We start from the raw sequence: 20,629 nt of genomic DNA, 5'->3' as shown, positions 1-20,629 counted from the left end.
CGGCGTGCGGCAGCGCATCCGTCCGGCCGGGACCCGCCGCCGCGCCGCTCGTTCCGCCCTCAGCCGGTGCGCGGGCCCCGCGGCAGCCGGGCCGGGCGAGTCGCGTGCTGCCGGCGCTGCCATGGAGAGGGGAGGCGGCGGCAGCAGGAGGGGGTGACTCGGCGCCCCTTCCCCCGATGAGACTGTGGCTGTGCTGGCTGGGCTGCTACACCCTGCTCCTGTGGGCGCTGAGGAGGAGGATGTGGTCTGGCCCTGCCAGGTACCTGAGGAGCCCTTTATCCCGTTCCGTCTACGTGAACATGATGGGCAGCCGCAGCCAGCCCGTCCCGGGCGCCGCGGAGAACCACCAGGTACAGCCCCGGAGGCAGCCGCCCCTCCCGCCCCCCCCGCCTCCCTCCCCAGTCCCCGTCCGCCGCCGGCAGGCACGGCGGCACCCCCCCCGCCCCCGGCCCGGGTAGTCGGGGAGCTCCGCCGGGGCGCCCCGAGGTACCGGCTGCCGCGGGCGGGGACACCCTGGTGCGGGCTGACGGGGGGCACCAGGCCGGCAGCGCCAGACAAAGAGAGCGAACGGCTCGGTCCTCCCGGGGAGAAAGTTGACGTGCCCGGAGCCCGCTGGGAGGCGGGGGCGGGGGGCGGGCGGGGCGGGCTCGGTCGGTCGGAGGGAGCCCGGCGGGACGGGGCGGCGGCGCGCGGGCCCCGGGCCGGTAACGGCGGGTCGGGGTCGGGGCCGCTCCCGAGGGACGCGAACCTTCCTCTGAGCCCGTGAGCAAACACCGCTTGAATGAAGTTTGCGGGTGGCGTGGAACGCGGTGGGTTTGCAGTCGCAGAGGTGTTTTAATTAATACCGATGTATCTAGAGGAAAATAAAACAAGTGAGCAACTGGGAAACTGCGAAGCTCACAGAGGCCTTGGAACAGCAAACTAGTAACGAGTTTGCGATGCGATACGACTGCAGTAAAAGGTTCGTGCTGTATTTGGGCAGTAAAGGCACGTGGATCAGTACTCTGTGGAGAAGTTAGGGACTATACAGTGGTTGTGCGATATGATTACATTTGGAGTGTGTTCAGATCTGCACTACGTATTACCAAAATGCTACTAAAAATCTGACAGTTCAGAAGGGCCAATAAAAACTGTCAGTGCTGAAGGAAAATACTGACTTATTCTAAGTAAAATATACAGTGCTGAGCTGATGAAGAAGACATAGCGTAAATACTTCAGGACTGCTGTACAAAGGAAGAACATAATTATGCATCATAATTCTTCAAGCTGATCCGTTACTGGTGTGCTCCGGTGGGCACTGACAACCAGAATTTTGCTACTGAGTGAATGCATTACTGGGGTTTAATGAATATGGTCTGCTGTTTGGGTCATGCAGTGCATAAGCAGGATGACAAAGAAAAGCAGAATTCCGATTTACGTAAAGAAAAAACTTCCCTCTGGCAAACAAAGAAAATCTGAAAGTCTTTTGCGGTGCTAAAAACTGTACTAGAAAGACAGGTCAGCCAAGGAGATGTGTTATGGAGATGATTGTGTCATTCACAGGTAGATGGTCTGCAGTGGATAATCTCAATTTCTAATTTATTAGATGTAGGTTTTACACCTAAAGTATTGGTTACTTAGGAAGTTTAGTAAGATTTATGGTTACTGAGTTTGTGGGCATGCTCATAAGTAAGGATTGTATGTGGAGGCCCCAGGTGCTTTCACTCTCTGCAGTTTTACTGACTTCATTAGTTTTATGTAGTTAGCTAAAAGAACGTTTTCTTCCTTTCACTAGTATTAGGCAAAAGTTGTCAATAATAATATATTTTATCATAAAAAGAGGTGTTAACGTACCTTTGCAGATTTTTGTGCTGTATTTTTTCTACTATTGTGCTATAAAAGATTGATACACTTTCTGTCATGAAACTAGTGGCCTGAAAAGGACTTGTCATATATTGTACGTGGAGGAAAACAAAAGCAGGTTCTGTTCTGAGGAAGTAGTTCCAGAATTAAGCTGTCTTTCACCACTTTTGTTATTTGAAATTTGGACTGGGTTTATCATGTGTTGCCTTTTTTTTTTTTTTTCTTCTTTGCTGTCATTTCTATTATTCACTAGTGTTATATAGGTAGTTGCCAATAACCTTATGGACAAGATTAACCATGAAGAAGAAATTAGAGGTCTGAGAACAACGCCTAATTTCTGGAAACACGTTTCTCTTCTCACAGTTGCCACCATCCTCGTTCTTCCAATGGTTACGTCAATATATATCTGTAGAAGTCTTAAAGACAATAACTGTAGGACCGTTGGTTTCCACGGTCAGAACCTAGAACTACAGGTGCCAGTTTGGTGCATAGCCAAGGTGTATGAGCTCAGGTACAGCATACATATAGTCACACTGCTTATGGAACAGAGCGTGTGTTACCCAAAGCTTTGATAGGTGGATATGTTTTCTTATGGATTGAAAATGGCAACATGTTGAGAAAGGCAGATCTGAGCGACTCCAAACCTGTCCAGTGTAGCTAGGCAGCAGCCTCATGGATGAACCTGACACGTATCCCCACCTGCTGCTCGTCTCCTTGGGACTGTTCGGTTCTGCCAGGCTCTTGAAATTGGCTTCTGAAGATGGATGGACAAAGAACACAGGCTGCTACTTGAAGAGGTTTTTCACGAATTGCTAAGGATTCCTTTTGTGAATCCCTGGACTATGCTGATTCATTTAACTAGCACCGCACTGCGGTGAGAAAAGACCTACATGGTAAATCAGCAGTCTTGGGGATCCCTGTGCCAGGCTCCATCATGTGGTACAGGCTTGCTCAAAATCTGGTTTTCAGAGGAAATGATCACTCACTTGTGCTACCTACAGGTGTGTTTGAAAGTAGTTGGGAGCCTGATTCTGCCAGAAATGTACCCATTATGCAAGTGGTTTTCAAAGTAAACCTAAGGAGGCATATGTTCCCTCCTCGTCTGAAGGGTCTTGTCATCCCTCACTGCTTTGGGTCAGTGTTTGATGGAGCCTTATGAATCTGGCATAAAGATCTTCATGCAGCTGTCTGCTCCCCTCTGCTTGCTGGCACTATTATTGTGAAGCAGCAGGACACTGGAATAAGAACCCTGTCCCATTATTATTTGTATTACAGTAGTGACTGGAAGTCCCGTTGTACTGAACGCTGCGTAAACATGCGTTAAGTGACTGTTCCTGTCCCAGCAAGGTACAACAAATGTGAAGGGATCAGGATATGGGCGTACATTTTGCATAGTATGGCTATAGACACAATCTTGGGTGTTAAATTGTTGGCGAGTTATCCCAGCTGACGGTTTGCTGTCCTTCTACATGCATTTTTACAAGATTCTGTTAAAACTCCCCATTTTTCTTTAAGATACTTACGACTATCTGCACAATAAACACATGCAGCCAGATTAAGGAACATTATTGCAAGATATAAGGGGGAGATAAGAGGGTGTTAGCTGTAGGTAGTAATGCTTGATATTAGAAAACAGACACAATGGCATTAGAGGTTCTATGATAAGGGCTGACAATAACTCTGCATAAGCATAGGAGAGTGAAAAATAATAGTGATGTTCTTAATTAAAATTACGTTTAAAACTTTTTTTGGTAGCTTCTGCATATTGAGTAGAGGGCATTTTTAGCTTGGCGTTGCAGCCTAGCCGTGAGCAGCCTTTTGAATTTTATTATCAGTGCTGACATTCCAGAATGCGGCAGCATTAGAGGCATTTGCTGGAGGTGCAGAAAGTGGCCACAGGTGTCCTAAAATTTCAGAATTTCTGTAGGTTTGTCTTGTTTTGTACAAATCCTTTGCATTTAAAATAATGTAAAGCAGGTGTTAAAGAAGGAGTTTAGATATGCCTTACAGTAGGATAGTAAAATATTAGGATATTGTATGGTTTATTACTTTTCCAACTAGATTTGATACAAAAAAGTAGCATCCTTTTTTTCACAATTAACTGAACAATAGCTTGCATATCAGTTTAGTTTGTATAGGAGTGGTTGTTACCAGGTAACACAGGGCAAAAGGAATCATTGGCCCATTTTAGCTTGGGCTTTGCATTTTACCAATATAAAAGTATAGAACTGCCTTTCGGCTGATACTGATGACTTCCTAGATGTGGAAACCTCCTCCTTTTGTTTAGTAGAGATGCTGGGAGGCAGCTTTGTAGTCATAATTGTTTCAAAAGACTTGCGGACCTGAAGAAACGTAGCCCAGCAATGCTGTAAGACAGGCAAGCTGCTGTCTAAAGTATTGATCGTATTCTTTATCTCCTTTCCTGGAAAAATACTGCAAAAGCACTTGCCCATTTCTTTTCAGAGGATGCCTAGGGAAAAGTTGAGAATGGGTTGGAAGATAGAAAACAATGTTATCCCACCTCCTACTATTTTATCAGCGTGATGCTGTTCCGCAGAGGACCCGTGCTTTCTAGGAAAGTTCCTTTGTAAAATTCTTCGAAGTACAGGGTAATGATTAAGACAAAAATTAAAAGCATTATTTCTTGGCAAGTAATCGATCCTCACTTGATTACAGTTCAAATCTTAAGTTAAATTAATCCTTAAGCTTGTTGAAAAGTCTGTAGGAAAATTAAATTTTTATATTTACAGAAATTGTTAATAGCCTTCCATGTATTCATTTTTTTTTTTTTAAACTACTGCTGCTTTTATATTGTTGAACTTTGTAATGATCCTTTATCTCTTTCTCTAGTGGTATGTCTGCAACACAGAACAGTTGTCTGAATCCCTTCAGCCTATTTTTGTCCAGAGTTACCTTGACCAAGGAACACAGATCTTCTTAAACAACAGCATTGAGAAATCAGGCTGGCTGTTTATCCAGCTCTATCACTCCTTTGTGTCCTCGATTTTTAGCCTCTTTATGTCTAGAACTTCTATCAATGGGTAAGTGAAAAGTCAATCTTAAGTAAACTAAGCGCAGTTTAGATTTAGTGTTCAGCCCTACCCCTTGATCTGTCAGCTCTTCTTAAATTTGTAGTTTTTCCTTTGCTAGTCTAACAGATCTGAAATTCCCTACTGTGCTCTTCATGCCCAGCCCTCTCAATTGAAGAACACGCTTTCCAGTATGGGGGGGACAGAGGAGGTAATTGCAATTAATAAGAGTCAGTTGGAGGACTCTAATTGTATTTTATAACCATTACTTGTTTATTGTATTTTTATTACTTGTATTATTGTATTTTATAACCATTAATTTCCTTCTGAATAAGAGAGTGTTCTCTGTGTCAGACAATGTCTCCTTCTTCCCTTTGCTTGCTTTTCTGCACCCCCTTGCCCTTTACCTACTGCCGTATCACTCTTGTGGCTGTCCTTGTCGAAGGTGGCTGTATCCAGTCGGTTCTGTGTTCCATCTGAAACTTTCTAGTAGAGAGTGTGTACATACCCACTGCAAACCCAGGCAGATTTCTAAATAGCGCAGAAGTTGTCCGAGTGTTGTGTCTGGTAACACGAATGTGGAACAGAATTCTGTCCTTTCTCTTATTCTGTAAAACTTAATTTCCCCTCAACTTGTGCGTAAGCTGTACTTGAACAGGTGACTTCTGATGTAGCATGTTTGACTGATAAAACATCAGGAAGGCAGGAAAAGAGTAGTTTATAAAGCAATATTCTCCTAGCCTTATTGCATCAGTCTCCTCTGTGATTGCAGGAGAGTTTAGCTTTTTGTTGGTGCTCTAGTATTTTTTCAAAAATACTCCTTTTGCTCACGTCACCCCATTCAGACATGTGTTTAACAGGTTATCAGTTTCCACCTTATGAAGAATGCATTTTGTTACATTTACCTGATTTCTTCACCTTCCCCTCCTCTGCACCTACTACATACTTCTGTAGAGGCAGCTATGAGGATAGTAGCTGTCTACTAAGGCTAGAAAAATAATCTTTTTCCTTATTTTCTAACCAGATGACTTTATGAGCTTCCCTGTGGTGATTTTAGTTACTGGTAGCTTTATATAAAGGCTCCTTTGGTCTCCTCTTCTTCCTTTCTCTTCCATTTTTTTTTCAAAGGCCCTCCAGTGCTTTGAATAACACCTCACAGTGCTGTTAGGAATAATAGCTATGAGCCAATTATACGGTGTGGACTGACACAAGTGTGCTGCAAGGGGGCTCTACTTAAATTGGCTGTATTCTGTTTATTTTTATATGTTTAATAGCCTGCTTTAGTTTTTTTGTATACTCTATCCTTTTTGTTTATTTCTTTGTTTTTTTAGTACAGTCAATCTTTCCTAGGCCACCTCTCTTTCGTATTTTTTTTATTCTTTCATTCTTTTTATCTTTGTTTACCTTTTTTCCCCCCTTGAGTGTAAAAGATTTCTGTTCATTGTTTTTAACCTGCCACCCAATGTTAGTTTAAAGAATAGTATTTATCTACCTTCAGTCTATTTCTGACCAGTTCTTTTTCCTCTGCTTGTTCTCCTAACTCTTTCATCTTCTGAATTCGGCTACGACAGCTGAAATCCGTCACTGTGTAGTCTTCAAACAGTTATGGGTGGGTATGTCATTGACTTGGTCCATAAGGAATCCAGCTATCACCTCTACCCAATTCCATAATGAGTTGCCTATTTTCTGTTCCACAGCTCCTCATGTTGAATGCAAGATCTGCAGATAGCAGCAAAAGCCATTGTAACATACAATTAAAAAAATCTCTGTTGCCACTCCAGCAGTGTTACCCCCATCCTTTCTTTAAATTTGTTCCCTGGCTTCTCTCCTAATTCCACATTCTATTCCTCATTCATTGTGCGTACTCCCGTGTCTGCAGCTATTTTATTTCCTCTGCTATTTCATCTGTTTTTTTTAAGGTAGGTGGCAGAGATTCAAATATGCAAATATGACAAAAAAGGTTCAGCCTTTATCTTTTCCTCTCTTTCTCTCCCCCCTCCTTTTTTTTTTTTTTTTATGCGATCGTTTTCTTGAGCTGCACCCCATGAGCTCTTCCTTACCTAATCAAATTCCTCCTGAAGTCTTACCCACTGTAACTGCATGTGGCTTTGTGTTTGATCTCTGACAAGTGCAAGGCAAGTTGAACTGGATTTAAAATTTATCTGAGCAAGTGACCTTGTCTGCTATTATGTGTGACTGGTTGCTGCCAAAGCACATTCTAAATTACTTTATTGTCCTTCCTGTTAAAGTTTGTACAAAATTGGCCATTTTTCATTTTTACGTTTCAGGCTGCTGGGAAGGGGCTCAATGTTTGTGTTTTCCCCAGAACAATTTCAAAGACTGCTTAAAATAAATCCAGAATGGAAATCCCACAGACTTCTCGATTTAGGGGCTGGGGATGGAGAAGTCACTAAAGTCATGAGTCCTCACTTCGAAGAAATCTATGCCACTGAATTGTCTGAAACTATGATATGGCAGCTTCAGAAGAAGAAATACAGGTATTGTACTGAATAATTCCTACATCCTTTCTGTCAGTCATTACAGCAGAGTAATCTATTTGTAATATTTAATGAATGTTCAGTCTTTTCAGTCAATTCCTGTATTGTTTGATTGTTCTGGAAAAGGTTGACCTGTGCAAAAGTAGGAAAACAAACACATCTGATGTTCCCTGTTACCAGTTCTTTTGTTCTGTGGATGTTCCCTGTTATCGGTTAAGACAAAATAGGCAACAACCATTTTGGAGTCTCTCCCTCCATAGTTTGCATAAATTGCTTTAATCAAGGGAGTCAGGAAGGTGAAATTCAAATGAATAGTCTATCTGAACGGTTCAAAATTGCAAGAGGAAGACACAGGTAGTGCGGAGAAAGCAAACTGAATCCTCGTAATAGCAATGCTTCAATAATCTCTGTCTGTTTAATCCCACAGTATAGATGACTGTGTGAAGATTCTTTTATTCTTGCTACACTTAGCTCCTGCTGTTAAAATTGAATAATATTTAGTAACAAAAACCTCAGCACTTTCAAAACTTTGTTCATGCACTTGTCACAGCTCCTGGACGTTCTTGTAGGCAGCAGATCCAGTCTTCTTGAGTAATGGTTAGTATTTCGGGCACTGTATCCCTAGACTTCAACACAAAGAATGAAGGAACTGTGGATTTCTTTTCTTCACCTGTCTTTGAGTGGAAACATAACAGCTGCTTTGCGCTCTGGGTTTGCACACTGGTAAATCAGAATGGATAAAAGGCAGCAAGCCGTTAATCATATTTCAGCTTTGTTGTTCCTGGAGAAGTGTGTTCTGTTTTATTCTAGGACGACACATTTTTTTAATACCTGGGGTTTTGGTTTTTGTCTCGTTTGTTGCCTGATGATCATAAGGCAATATAAAGGTTTGTGTGGCTGGATATATAGCCATGCCCATTGTTGATTTAGTTTTCTTTTGGAAAAGACCAGAAGGATCATCATGTCTGTCTCTTCTCGTTGCCTAGGTGGCTGATCTTACCTGCACTATCGACACATCCATAGGGAATTTTTTTCTTCAGTGGTTCTCTCTGAACTCAGCTTGTGTTTGTTTAACAGACTGTATCTCTTTCTCTTTCCCTTTGTAGGGTGCTTGGTATAAATGAGTGGCAAAATATAGGATTTCAGTATGATGTTATCAGCTGTTTGAATTTGCTGGATCGCTGTGATCAACCACTGACTGTATTAAAAGATATTAGAAGTGTACTGGAGCCAACTAGAGGCAGAGTCATTCTAGCATTAGTTCTGCCATTTCACCCGTATGTGGAAAATGGTAAGTACATGGATTAGTAGCTATTTAGGCAGGTAAAGAAAACATTTGTAGGCTATGGTATCCCAAATTAAATGTTTACTAAATAATTGGCATGTTTGTGTTTTATTTTTACAAATAACTCGTATGGTACATGCTCAGAAGTAATTGTGGGTAAATAGGCCACATGATGTAAGCTGTTTTCTTAATTCTCTGACATACGTTGTTTGCACCAACAAAAAGCTCAAATATTGAGGTCACATATCCTGTTCTGCAGGTTGCCACATCGGAGCTGTGTTGGAGCAACATGGGAAAACTGATCTCTGATCAGGGCCCTCTGCTGCTGTCCTATAAGTAACCCCAGTTGTCTCTAGACCATTGAGCAAAGCCATCAGAACTGTCTGTAATGCTGAATAGAGCAGTTCAAGTCAAAGTGTTTAAAGTGTTCCAAATGAACTGCAACTAAAAATTCACAGGGAGATAACATTCACTTTCTAACATGAGCTCTCAAAGTAAAATACACAACCCTACTAACGCAAAGTATCAGCCACTATTTATATTGTATAAGTACCTGGAATAAAAAAGTAAAATTCAGTGCCAAAACTCCATTATTTCCCCTAGTTACATTTTTAAAGAAGTACATGAGAGATTTTAAAATGAATCTGTCCTTATGACTAAACTTCAAAAAAGACTAGAAACTTTTTTTTTTGCATGCCTGTGATTGTGGATTCAGGTTGAGGCACCCTAAAGGTGGTTTGAATTCCAGAAGGATGGTGTTCATCAGTCATCGTTTGGACACTGGCTCTCCTTGAGTATTAAGACTTGTCTGTAGAAAGGCACATATGCCCAGAAAATACAGAACTGATAACCTTAACATTCTGGCAATCACAAATGCATCAAACTGAATCTGTTTTCCTCTTTTTATAGGCCAGTGGTATTTTGGCAGGAGGAGGGGGGGAAAAAAGTTTTAAGTATAAAAAATAATGCCATCAGATGAAGAATTGCTTAAAATACAGTATTTGAGCATATAATTTTGTAACTATTCTGAAAAGTAGCATGTTTTAAATGAGATGGGGGTTTGACTTAGGCATCTCTACAGTATTTCAAGTGTATTTGGTTACAACTTATTGTTCCTATAATGTAGAAGAGTCTGGCTTCCTCTTTTAAAAATTCTTTAAAATTCAGAATAATGGCAGTGTCTTTCTAGTCTTTCGCTGGCGTTTTAGAAGCAGAAATCGAGAAATCATTTGGGTGGCTTTTTTGTTTGTGTGTCTTCAAAACTGTGTGCCATTGTGTTTTGCAATCGCCATTGCATGCAGCGTCTACTTTTGCGCGTTTTGTTGGGTATCCACGTGCCAGACCACATGCAACTTCCTGGCTCAACAGGAGGTAGATAAATTAAGGAAGAAACTACTTCAAGTCTGCTTATGTTCTCCATCATTAATCTCCTACAGTATACTGGAGGGAGAATAGAATGTTAAATTTATAAATCCCAAGGGACTGGAAACCTGTTCTGTGATTGTTGAACGCGGTCATTCCTATTTGCTGAAAGTTGAAATCCATTGTAAGATGCCTTATAAACCAAAGTCATACTTTTGTTTGTGGTGGTGACTTGTAGCAGATTAGTCCCTTTGGTTAAGGCAGTTTTGTTTCCTTAATATGTTCTGAAACTTAAAAACATACTCAGTTTGTCAGTTTACCACTATCGTGGATATGGGCCCATATAAACTTCTTTAGACAGTGCAGGTTAGCACACAGAAAAGTTACTGTCATTCCACCGAATCTTTTCCGTTTAAGATCCATTTAAGTGTAGTCTAAAGAAATAGACAATGAACTGCCAGACTGTCTTCATGATCTACAAATGATTGTAGAATTTCTTTATTTTCATTCAGCTGTTCTACAAGAGATGCATTTTAAAAAGTGTTAAATATGTACATATGCTTTATATTGAACAAAAAAAATATACTTGGAACATTGAAAGAGCAGGACGTTTCATGGCTTAAGTAACTTCTTGTAGCAGCTAATTGAATACAGTTTGGACCCACCTGGAGAAACTTTTGAATTTTAGAGGGAGAAGCAAACGGAGAAGAGATGAGGCAGGTGAGGTGTTTGATCAGTGTATAGATCAGTTTCTAGAAATGGATAAATTATTTGAATCAAAAGGAGGTATTTGGGTTATTACATGTAATGGGAGATTAATTATGGAAACTTGCTTTAAGAGAACAAAGCAAGGTGGAGGAGGAGGTAAACTATATTTCTGTGCTTACTGTGTCTGGAATTACAGTGACACCTAGAGTTGAAAGTAGCTTAATCATAAATTCTTTCTGGGACTTTTCAGAGTTTTATTTTTAAACAGAAACAGAACAACAAATAATGCACTTACTGCACATGTCTAAATGTGGCAAGTAAGGCAGATGAATCATAAGGTATTAGACTAGTCAGTCACATAAGACCATGTATAATTATAACTTTATATTTTTAATAGGTATCCCATAGGGTCATATAAAAATCCTTTGTATTTCCTAATATCGACGTCATATTTGTATAAAGGCATTATTAGATAATATATGACTAGACTGCTTTAAGTTTCCCTAAAAATGTCAGAGACACCGTACTTAAGAAGTAGTAAACACTAGCAGCCTGGGATTGTGCAATTTTCTTGTCTAACATGTTGATGTCCTTGTGATTGATCGACAGGGGTAAGAAGACACAGGTGTGTTTTCTATCTTCCTGAAATACTTGGTACTAAATTGAGCTGGAAACACCGTAGTGTGCTAGAGAGACCCTTGCCTTGTCTTGGTTGTCAGTTCTCATCTAACTGAAATCAGAAGTGCCATTTCATTTGTTAAACAAAGCCTTGTTTTATTTAAATGATGATAAAAGATGCAGCTGTCCTTCAGTAGGGAGAATGCCTGACACTAACAGCTCTCTTGTAAAAGTGCTGCTTTTGTAGTTTGGCTAGGTAGTAACAGCTAAAAAAAAAAAAACCACAACACCTTTTTTTTTAAAAGCATGAACTTCTGTGTTCATGCTTGTATCTCTGTTGAACAGGCACGTAAAGGCAAAAACTTGGTGCTCCAGGCAATCCTGACTTTGGATAGTAGGACTGAAAGATGGGGGTTGTCGTGTTTAGCAAGTGAATTTTAATATTGCAGGAGCAACTTTCTCACTAGGACCACTACTTTCCTTTCCTAAAAAGGCTAAGAAGCAGCTCCCATTCCAGATGAGCTTTACCGCTGCAGTACATGTGTTTTTATAGTGTCTGGGTTTTGTGCTTGCTTGTCTTCAGAATACATCGGGTTTGCTCTGTTAAAGCTGCTGTTAAGACTGAGGAATTGTCGATCTGTGTATCTGTTAATCAATAACTCTTGCATTAACATGACTAAAAACAGAATTTCACCTATGAAACAAGTTTATTTTCCGTTGATGTCAATTATCACACATCTTTCACAAATGCTCAATTCATGTAAAAGGAATACATGTAAATTTATGTAAAAAGGGAAAAAAAGGACATAGGATTAAATCTAAACTGAAAAAGGAAACTTTTATGAAGCATTAGCAGTTATCTTTTGAAAGATTAAGTCTTTTCCCACAGTTCTTATTCTTGCACAACGGAAAATGAAAGTAATATATAACACAGATGTAAGGTACAATGCGCTTTGTTTTGATGATCTGTTTAGAAAATACTCTTGAAGAATGCTGCCCCTGGAAGGTTTTCTCCTCTCTTTTTAGAGCAAAGGAAGTCTGTGAAGAAGCTTAACTTCTTCATCTGTGTCTTTGCTTCCATCAGAAATATAGAACAAATCTGAACTGCTGCACACGCTCATCGGTTCTGATAAACAGTGTCATCTTCCAAATCATCCTAGCAGAAAAATAGAGAAGTTACTGATGGGAACTTTTTTTTTTTAAATAAAGGCAGAACTTCATTTTTGAGGCAAACTCAGTTTTAAAGGGAAAGAGGAAGATTTAGATTGGATATCATGAAGAAATTCTCTGCTGTGAGGGCAGCGAGCCCCTGGCCCAGCCCCTTCCCTTGCCCAGAGAAGCTGTGGCTGCCCCGTCCCTGGAGGGGTTCAAGGCCAGGTTGGACGGGGCTTGGAGCAGCCTGGGCTGGTGGGAGGTGTCCCTGCCCAGGGCAGGGGTTGAAACTAGATGATCTTTAAAGGTCCCTTCCAACCCAGCCCATTCTATGAAAAAAGAAACATCTATTTCCAGAGGAAATATAAATGGTATACTCTTAAAATAGTCAGTTTTCCCCGCGTGAATTTCAGTATTGGCTTATAGATACTTACAGGCTGTCGGCAATGTTCAGCGTACCTCTGCTTTTGAAGTTCTTGGGCAATTGCTTGAAAAATTTTTCGTCCACTACTGATTTTCTGCAAATTATTTAAAATATTTTAGGTCAGTGCTAAATTTGAAGTTGGTGGAAACATCTTTTTCTACCTTTTATCGTTCTGATTTTTTTCCTTGTATATGTCTGTGGGAATGTTCCAAATAGCATATGGTTTGGCAGGCAGAAGAGTTTTAAATTACATTAATATTACATCTCTTAACATATATACCTTCTTAAATGGATATTTAAATGTATCACTTCTGATTTTTATTCAAGGATACATGGTGACAGAGGTTCTTATTAGAGTTGTTTTAAATACATGAGAGCTTACCTGAATGTACCATTTAAACGAACAAAGAATTAATAACAAAATCTGTTATTTTCAGAAGTTCAAACAAAATTTACCTAAAACCTAAAGGAAGTTGTGTGTTAGAGGTAGCCTTTACATAGATTGACTTTATCCTGTATGCAATTAGGTAAAAATAAATTAATTAACAAATTAGTTAAAGTTAGTTAAATGCAAAATCATTAACTTCTTTTGTACAAATGTCAAGTAAAGCCTTAACAGCTCTGAATGTCTTTTTAGCTGAATCATCAATTAATCACAAAACTGATGCCCAATATACTTAAGACAGAAAAAAAAAAAGCTCTGAATCACAGACAAAGCAAGCAAAGTGATAACATACACAGTTCTCTGTTCTTTGGTCTTCCTTCCCGCTTTTCTTTAGCAGCTTTGGTTTTAACTGGAGGGAGGGATAATAAAATAAAAACCGATTAAAACATAAGATGAGAAGCCAACTGCTAAGGTAACAGAATAGTGAAAAGCATTGCCCTTTTACAGCGTCAAACAGAGTGTAGGTAAAAGTCTCATTAGATCAACTTACACCACTGAAAAAATCAGAGAAGTTGTCAAGCATCTAAGGCCTTTTTTTCAGTTTCTAGTAGTAGATATTGCAGGTATTTTTGCGTTGAGTACAGCGGGACCTGCCTGAAGCACTACCCAATTCTCAAAAATAAACCAGTGGCATCACAGATACCCGGTTTTCCCCTTGAGGAAGGCTTGATTCATTTTTCCCACTATACTACTTCACCTAGTTTAAAGAAAAACAAAAACCAAAAAGACTGTCCTGTCTTTATGCTTAGACGGCGATCACTACAGCGAAGAACCATTTTACCATGTCATACCACTTAGGACTGTGAACTCCTCACTCTCATGTCAAAGTCTCGTTATTATGTAAAGATTCCAGTTGCAGCTTTGGATGTTTGTTTTTAACTAAGCACAAATTTTGTTCTAGATTTAAAAAAAAAAAAAATATCCAATAGTTACGTAATTTTTAACCAGGTGCATTCTGATGTGCTTGTTTCCTGTAAGCACAAAACTTCTTCCAGGTCTCTGATATTTTTAAATTTTACCAAGGTCTGTCTTCTGTGTATGTATGATGTATGAATAGAATTTCATTGCAGAAAGAAGTCAGTCTGCAGCAACTTCACTGCAGCTCACAAATACTTTGACATTTATTTATTTATTTTTATTTAAATTATTTTAATGTTACTGGAAACTAATCCAGAGAGTTGATGGCTTACAATGGTAACTTCTAGTTCTGCTTTTTGAGTGTGCCTTGATAGATAATCTCCAAGTTGCTGATTAATACTCCCAGGATAATGTTAACTTTGGAATACCTTTTCTTTTAGACATGTAAATGAAAAAAGAAAATGTGCTTGCTTTTGAGAGTACAGGTACTTTAAACATGAGTTTGCAGATGTGTGCAGCATATGAACTTCAACCAATTATCTCTTTAAAACTTAATCATAAAAGTTATGGAATCCAGGAATGTCTTATTGCTCTCCTTCTGGAGGCGTTAAAATTGCTTAGATTTACAAAATGAACAAAATTAGAAAAGTTACTTTGAGCCTACCTTGTAGACTACAAAGACTGTGAATACAGTGGTGCTGTATAGAAACAGTAAGGATGAGGCGATGATCATGAAGATGAGTTTTCCGTTGCTGTGCTGCTTCTCTGCTCCTTTAGTAAAAGCGAGTGTTAGAATAAAGGACAGTTCTTCTGATTCACATAATTTTCTTAGGATTCTGCATTTCACCCCCCTTCCTCTGAGGAATTAAAAAACCCTTATACCCATCAATATTTTTCTGGTTCATTTTCAGTCTGAATTCGCTAGTGACATCACTTTTTTGTTGCTGTGAATGTTCGCAAGGGCAATGGAGACTTGTTATTTTTGATTATGAACCCTTCCTTGAGGGGCAGATGGAGAATAGAATCCAGTTTTCTGCTCTTGTGAAGGAATATCTGAATAAAGCTTACAGGCTTTTGTTCAGAAATGCAATTAGATAGAGGAAGGAAGGAATACAGGGAAAGTAATAATCCGGTTGGTTGGTTGGTTGGTTGGGGTTTTTTTCTATTTTAGGCATGTAAAACTGAAGTGCAGTTAATGAACTCTCATCACTTTCTTAACTAGGAGGGAAATGATACAAAGGTTCAGAACTAAAACTCGTTGCTCAGGCTGGCCCAGTGAATCCCCAGTTCTGGGACCCTGTACTCTGTTGCGCGTATTTCCACTAAATGTCAGTTTCTCCACTTCTCATTTTTCTGTTGATACTTCCTTTCTGGTAGACAGACATTAAAGTCTTTATGTAAGAGGATGTGGAGTGTTGTTAGATAACGCAGAGTACAAAACTTCTTTCTTTTGTAGAATTCTAGAGTCATTTGCCAGAACATTCTAATTAGCAAACAAGATTAACATGCTTATTTGTAGAATCCCTCCATGGTTTTACTATTAATATTTTAATATAGTCATATTCCTCCTAACGGTTTTGTTGGTATTTTCATCTTAAGTGCCGTTCTTGAAACTGTAAATGAAGAGAGTATTTAGGAAAGATAATTTATTTCTTTTAAGACGCTTCATTAAGAAGGAATAATCAACTGACCTGTTTTCGTTAGCACTGTTCCATCTCCTGCTTGTTTAGAACGGGGTGAACTTGAATCTGAAAATGCTATCCCACAGATATAAACAGCATTGTCATCTACAGTCAGATCGTTGATCTGAAGTGAAATGTTATTTCCTGGTAATAAATGTACTTTGTACTTCTGATCATCTGTGCATCCAGGAGTACACAAATCTTCGTGTTTGTTAGTTAGAAAACGAAACCATAGAACTTGAGGTGGGGACGAGGAGCATCCAGAAGCAGAGAAAGCACATGGTAGGAATGCGGTGCGTGTGGAGTAGTCAGCTTCCTGAAATCTGGGTTGCGTTACAGTGACTTGGCAGCTATCTGCAGCACCTGTTGAGAATAAACAGTTGGTAGCGTGCGGGACAGTTAAAAAGCAAGGCACAATCTAAAGAGAAAACAAACTCCTTCTGGTTCATTGGAGAAAAGGTAGGAGGAAAGGAGGAAAACCGACTGTGTTTCAAATTTGGCGTTTTTAAGGTTCTTCCCAGCAAACTTTCAATACTTCCTACAGCTTGTCCATGTCTTCGTTTAAGAGTTTTGCCTGTATGGTAATGTGCTTAACTTTCTGTTTTTCTGAAAAAGTACAGAGCCGATTCGTACATCTGAAATAACGAGAATGTCTCCTTTGGCCGTGGAGACCAAAAGAATGCTTTGTGTAGTTGCCTGCCTCAGGTTAGTCCTGAGTATTTGGGGGACTTGGGGGTGGGGATGCTGTGGGACATAACTCCAGATGCTCAGTGGAGTAGCTGTGCAAGGGCTTCTCTCTCCTCCGCTGTTCCTCACCTGCAAGTCAGGTGAGACAGCCTGATGGCAGGCGGTGGAGATGTTGTAAACGGAGACATTTATAACTTAGCCATTTCATAACATTGATTAGAATTCGTAGTAGTTCCTAGATGTTCTTCCACTTCATCACATATATTGGCTCTGGGTTTCTAAGGATAATAATACTGCTTGTTAGTTCTGACATTTAAAAATGTGTGTAGAGAAAACAGGAAGGTTAATCAGAGAAGAGAATTCTAATTAAGGAACTGAAATGTAAGGTCTAATATGACTGGTCTGGGAGATTATTTTTTTTTAAATCCTTACTGAAATCCATAATTTAAATACTGTTTTAGTATATTTAACTTTATTCAAATAAATTGCTTAGTTATTTAAACAATGGAATTGAGATCATTGCAGTGAAAACGAAGGTAGTAGCTTAACAGCATCCTTTTCTGCTTCCTAGAAAATAACAAATTAGAAGAAAAATGCACTAAGTCTCTTAATCTGCTGCTGATACACAATTTATAAGCCTGTCCATGGTGGACAACCAGCATTGTCCCTTCATCATTTTTCTCACTGGGTGTTTTATGGACCAGATCCAAGCAGATTCAGTGTCTGACTTCTACAGGAATAAAATGAAACTCTACTTCTGTGTCAGATCAACATCAGAGCCGTTCCACAGCAGCTACAGCAGTCTGAAGATTATAGTAACACAAGCTGTCACTGCCCTTACACCCTGCGTGGTGAAAGGCAGTAGCTGGTGCTTCTGCAGGGGATCCCCTTATCTTTTCCACCCTGCTGCAGGGCTCAGGGTGGCCTTGCAGAGCAGAACTCCATGGCTTCAGTTTGTGTAGAAACTGTCCGCTGAACTTCCCAAAGCCTCCTCCCAAACAAGCACAGCTGCACTGAAACCACACTGCTGCTGCGGGAGCATTCTTTGCAGGGAAGTGCAGTAGAGTTTGACCCTGAAATGCTCCAGTAAGCTGTGATTTCTGACTTTTGGAAGAAAAAGCATTTGCTAACAGTCGCCTAATTTGGAAGTTCTATGCAGATAGCAGAAGGTAGCTTGATTCTCAGTGAAACTTCTTACTGCCCTTATTTCGTAGCTACGTTACAAATCATAACCACAACATTTTCAATCTTGTTTAGCTGCTATTACATGGGAAAATACAAGAAGCTTAAAAAAAGTCTTACCAGCACCGTACAGAATCCAGTCAAATGCCAGCATCAGCACATTTTTTAATTTGTTGAAAGGTGCCATTTCTTGTATCTCTCTGGAAATTGTTCTGCTTGAAGGAAGAGGAACTTAGGAAATCTTTGGAGTTGCAGAACCCTCTGAATCACAAGATTTAGAACTTCCTGTTTAGAAGGGTGTTTACTATTGCATTTAGCAAACTGGTTAAAGGTACAGAGCAAACCAGAAAACAGCTGTTATTTCTCGATCACATTACTGAAAAAATGAGCAGAGTTTTAAATGTTGAACTTCTGAGAGCTGTGCCTATAACCCTTCAGGTTATTTTTATGGGATATAACAAATGACAACAGGTTTCCAGCATGCTGCAAGTGTTCAGCTTCTTAATTTTTTATGACCCTAAGCAGTCTTTACCGTATCAGCTAGTAGGTGGCCACTGGAGAGGACCCAAATGTTCTGTAGCCAACCGTTATAATGTGGTGGTCTGCTAATGGAAGCTTCACAGCAGAGCATACTTTTGAACTTGCTGGCTCTGTTTGCTGTAATTACCTGAAGACATCTTTGGCCAGACAGCATAAAGAAAGAATTTTATAATGCTGGAAAAGATCTGCATTAAATTGCCTGTCTGTCCACGTCTGCTGAACACCAGCCTTGATAATGGAAGTTACTTTTCAGCCAGTCTTGGGACTGCTAGTTAAAAACATAGCGGAAGAGAGCTGCTTCTGAACAACAGGCAAAACCTTGAACTGATCTTCCAACAGCTCTACAAATGGGTTGTCAACCTCCTATTTGGAGTGGAGGGGAATATAATCTGTGTAGTGTGCTTTCTGTAAGAAAATACAACACAAAACAAAGTTTTCATTGTAATTTAAACAAAACTCTTTTGTTTTCTCAGTAGGTGGCAAGTGGGAAAAGCCCTCAGAAGTTTTGGAAATCAAAGGGCACACTTGGGAAGAACAGGTGAATAGCCTGCCAGAAGTTTTCCGTAAGGCTGGTTTTGCCATAGAGGCTTTCACCAGACTGCCATACCTATGTGAAGGTGATATGTATAATGACTACTATGTACTAGATGATGCTGTCTTCGTCCTCAAGCCAGTGTAAGCGTGTATGAAGCAAATCTCCAGAATCTAACCCAAAAAGCAGCCTCTGAAAGAGGGGGTTTGATTTATGGTTACTTAAAGGGAGGGAATTCGGGGACTGCCATGCTAAATAAATACCATGTAAGAAATTTAAAGGCCAAAATACTAATGTATTTCTTTGTAGTGCGATTGGGGGCGGGGGGGGGGAAGGTGGTTTTCTAAACAGACTCTTCAGTTGAGAATTTCTTTTTTACCAGCTCTTAAACCAACCACACATTCTGCAATCCAGCAGTAATGGGGAGATATTTTTTTATACTTACCTGCAACAGGGTTCAGATCCAAACAGAAGCAATAGTCCTAATAATGATGAAACTGACACGATGTGAACTGTTGTTAAAGAAATCAAGTGAAATCTGGCAATAAAGTTATCCATTCAGTTCAAGCCTTGCTGAATATAAACTGTTGAAATGGATATTCTTCCATGCTAAGTTACCTTCTCTTTTACTGTCATTCTTCACATGTTTTTAATCATGCTAATAAACTTTTTTTGAGATGACTTTTTGCATTAATTTTTGTGTTCATTTTTGTAACCATAGCCACGCTTGTCTGCAGCAACTGCTCCTTTGTGTTGAGAATCAAGCTCTCAGTAGCAGCACAACCTCGTATTTATTTGAACAGCATTTAGGTATTGCTTAAAGGGATAACAGTCCACAAAAAACCTATCACTTTTGGTTGGATTTCTTTCATGTTCCTCTCAAAGCTTATAAATCCTCATTGCTTTTGCATATGCCATTTTCCAGCAACAGGGGTTATGGTAGAACTTGCCAAAACTGCACTTTAAACTGAGGGGTTTAATAACAAACTTTCTAAGCAAGTTGTTCACAAAAGTTTTCAGCTTAAAAAACACGCAGGCAGTTTCTTGCAAATTCTGCAAGTCAAACTGCCTCTGAGGATCAGGCTATCGGGACCTGATTTTGAAGATTTTGCTAGCTTGGGACGTTTTCTTTTCTCCATGAATACTAAGTAAATGCTGTTTATTTTAACATGTCTTGTTCTAAAACCTCTGCTTAAAATGGATAATTTCTGGCAGTTGGAATATAACCTTCCTTTAAAGCGACAAGCAGCATGTGCTGGCAGGCGTGTGTCATACGTTGGGATATAAGTGTTGTGGGAGCAGAGAAACCTCAGCTTGTGTATCAGCTGGTAAGTGAAGTAAGGGCTGACTTATCTTTTGCTTTTGAAGTCTAAAAAAGTTGTGTTTTTTGTTGTTTAACAATGGGTGATCTGCCAGGTGGAATGTTTCAGCACGTCTTTGTAGGTTTACCTTGGACTTCCTTTGCCTGATGGTTAGTGATTTTCTTGCTAATTTAATCACGCTTTATTCTCAGTCATCTTGTGAAACGTAAGTATTGTGTGGTATGGGGCGAGGGGTTTGACTGGTGGGTTTTTTCAACAGTAATTCAGGCTCAGTATTATTCTTGTTTCAGCATGTGCTGTTGAATTTTGGCACAGAGTACAATCAGATTAGTATGTTGGAAAAATGTAAGCTTGGGAGTGAATCCATTAATTTTTGTTTTGTTACTTTCATTTGTATTCATCTAGTAGTGAGAAAATATGTTCCTTAATGTGTAATGAATTTAGCTTCCTGTAGCAAATATGT

The 20,629-nt window shown here is 39.8% G+C and overlaps 2 protein-coding genes across 4 annotated transcripts; one reads left to right on the top strand and one right to left on the bottom strand.

Moving 5' to 3' along the window:
• Positions 1–8: 8 nt before the first annotated feature.
• Positions 9–19,520, top strand: METTL9 (methyltransferase 9, His-X-His N1(pi)-histidine). Of its 2 annotated transcripts, none has more exons than XM_063343917.1 (5): positions 9–350; positions 4,693–4,883; positions 7,160–7,369; positions 8,476–8,660; positions 8,914–9,043. In XM_063343917.1, the coding sequence occupies exons 1-5, from the start codon at positions 177–179 to the stop codon at positions 8,961–8,963; spliced, it is 810 nt and encodes a 269-aa protein (XP_063199987.1). In that variant the 5' UTR covers positions 9–176; the 3' UTR covers positions 8,964–9,043. The 2 variants fall into 2 exon arrangements, with proteins under 2 accessions (XP_063199987.1, XP_063199986.1); XM_063343916.1 differs by lacking the exon at positions 8,914–9,043 and adding an exon at positions 18,786–19,520 and having other exon boundaries at positions 24–350.
• Positions 10,565–18,764, bottom strand: IGSF6 (immunoglobulin superfamily member 6). 2 transcript variants are annotated; one of them, XM_063343918.1, is made up of 6 exons: positions 17,893–18,764; positions 15,913–16,266; positions 14,886–14,992; positions 13,656–13,712; positions 12,954–13,012; positions 10,565–12,498 (listed from the first exon to the last, which is right to left on the bottom strand). In XM_063343918.1, exons 1-6 carry the CDS (start codon positions 17,957–17,959, stop codon positions 12,423–12,425), a joined length of 720 nt encoding a protein of 239 aa, XP_063199988.1. In that variant the 5' UTR covers positions 17,960–18,764; the 3' UTR covers positions 10,565–12,422. The 2 variants fall into 2 exon arrangements, with proteins under 2 accessions (XP_063199988.1, XP_063199989.1); XM_063343919.1 differs by having other exon boundaries at positions 12,929–13,012; positions 17,893–18,762.
• Positions 19,521–20,629: the final 1,109 nt, after the last annotated feature.

The sequence above is a fragment of the Chroicocephalus ridibundus genome, chromosome 8, assembly GCF_963924245.1.
Source record: "Chroicocephalus ridibundus chromosome 8, bChrRid1.1, whole genome shotgun sequence".
Classification (NCBI taxonomy): Eukaryota; Metazoa; Chordata; class Aves; order Charadriiformes; family Laridae; genus Chroicocephalus; species Chroicocephalus ridibundus.
Note: the sequence above shows the minus strand (reverse complement) of the source record. Positions and strands in the feature narration are given on the sequence as shown.